The 425-nt window shown below is 51.5% G+C and overlaps 1 protein-coding gene across 1 annotated transcript in view; it reads right to left on the bottom strand.

Annotated features, from left to right (window-relative positions):
- Positions 1 to 425, bottom strand: part of LOC109926455 (GON-4-like protein) — a 45,821-nt gene that overhangs the window by 10,102 nt on the left and 35,294 nt on the right. Inside the window, exon 22 of the mRNA XM_048620312.1 lies at positions 1 to 180. Within this exon, the coding sequence (XP_048476269.1) occupies positions 1 to 180 (180 nt within the window). The remainder of the gene's footprint in view (positions 181 to 425) is intronic.

Here is a 425-nt window from a genome sequence, read left to right as displayed (position 1 = left end):
TGCTCAGGTACGCCTGTGCAAATGCCATGTCCTTCTGCTCCCGCAGGGGGTCATTGTTGAGAATATCTTCATCGTAAAGCAGTAAGAGTTTGGATGTGTCCTTACTGATCCTCCTCCTACCCCGTTTCGCTCGCGACCGACTGGAGGCTTTCCCTTTCTCTGACAGTTTCCGACCTTCCCCTGAAAATGGGAGAGGGATCTGTGAAATCGGATTCAGACTGAACAAAGCCTCCTGTACTTGCTACTCCATCTTCAAAGGCGTAACTCTCTACGCCTGCATGCTCCTGAGAACAGGGTCTGCCAAAATCACGCATATCTGCAATTTTGTACACGTGCACGCAGGTGAGCGTGAGTGCGTGTGTCTGTGTGAGAGAGAGGGAGAGAGAGAGAGAGAGTGCGTGTGTCTGTGTGAGAGAGAGAGAGAG

The sequence above is a fragment of the Rhincodon typus genome, chromosome 46, assembly GCF_021869965.1.
Source record: "Rhincodon typus isolate 14 chromosome 46, sRhiTyp1.1, whole genome shotgun sequence".
NCBI classification, from domain to species: Eukaryota; Metazoa; Chordata; class Chondrichthyes; order Orectolobiformes; family Rhincodontidae; genus Rhincodon; species Rhincodon typus.
Note: the sequence above shows the minus strand (reverse complement) of the source record. Positions and strands in the feature narration are given on the sequence as shown.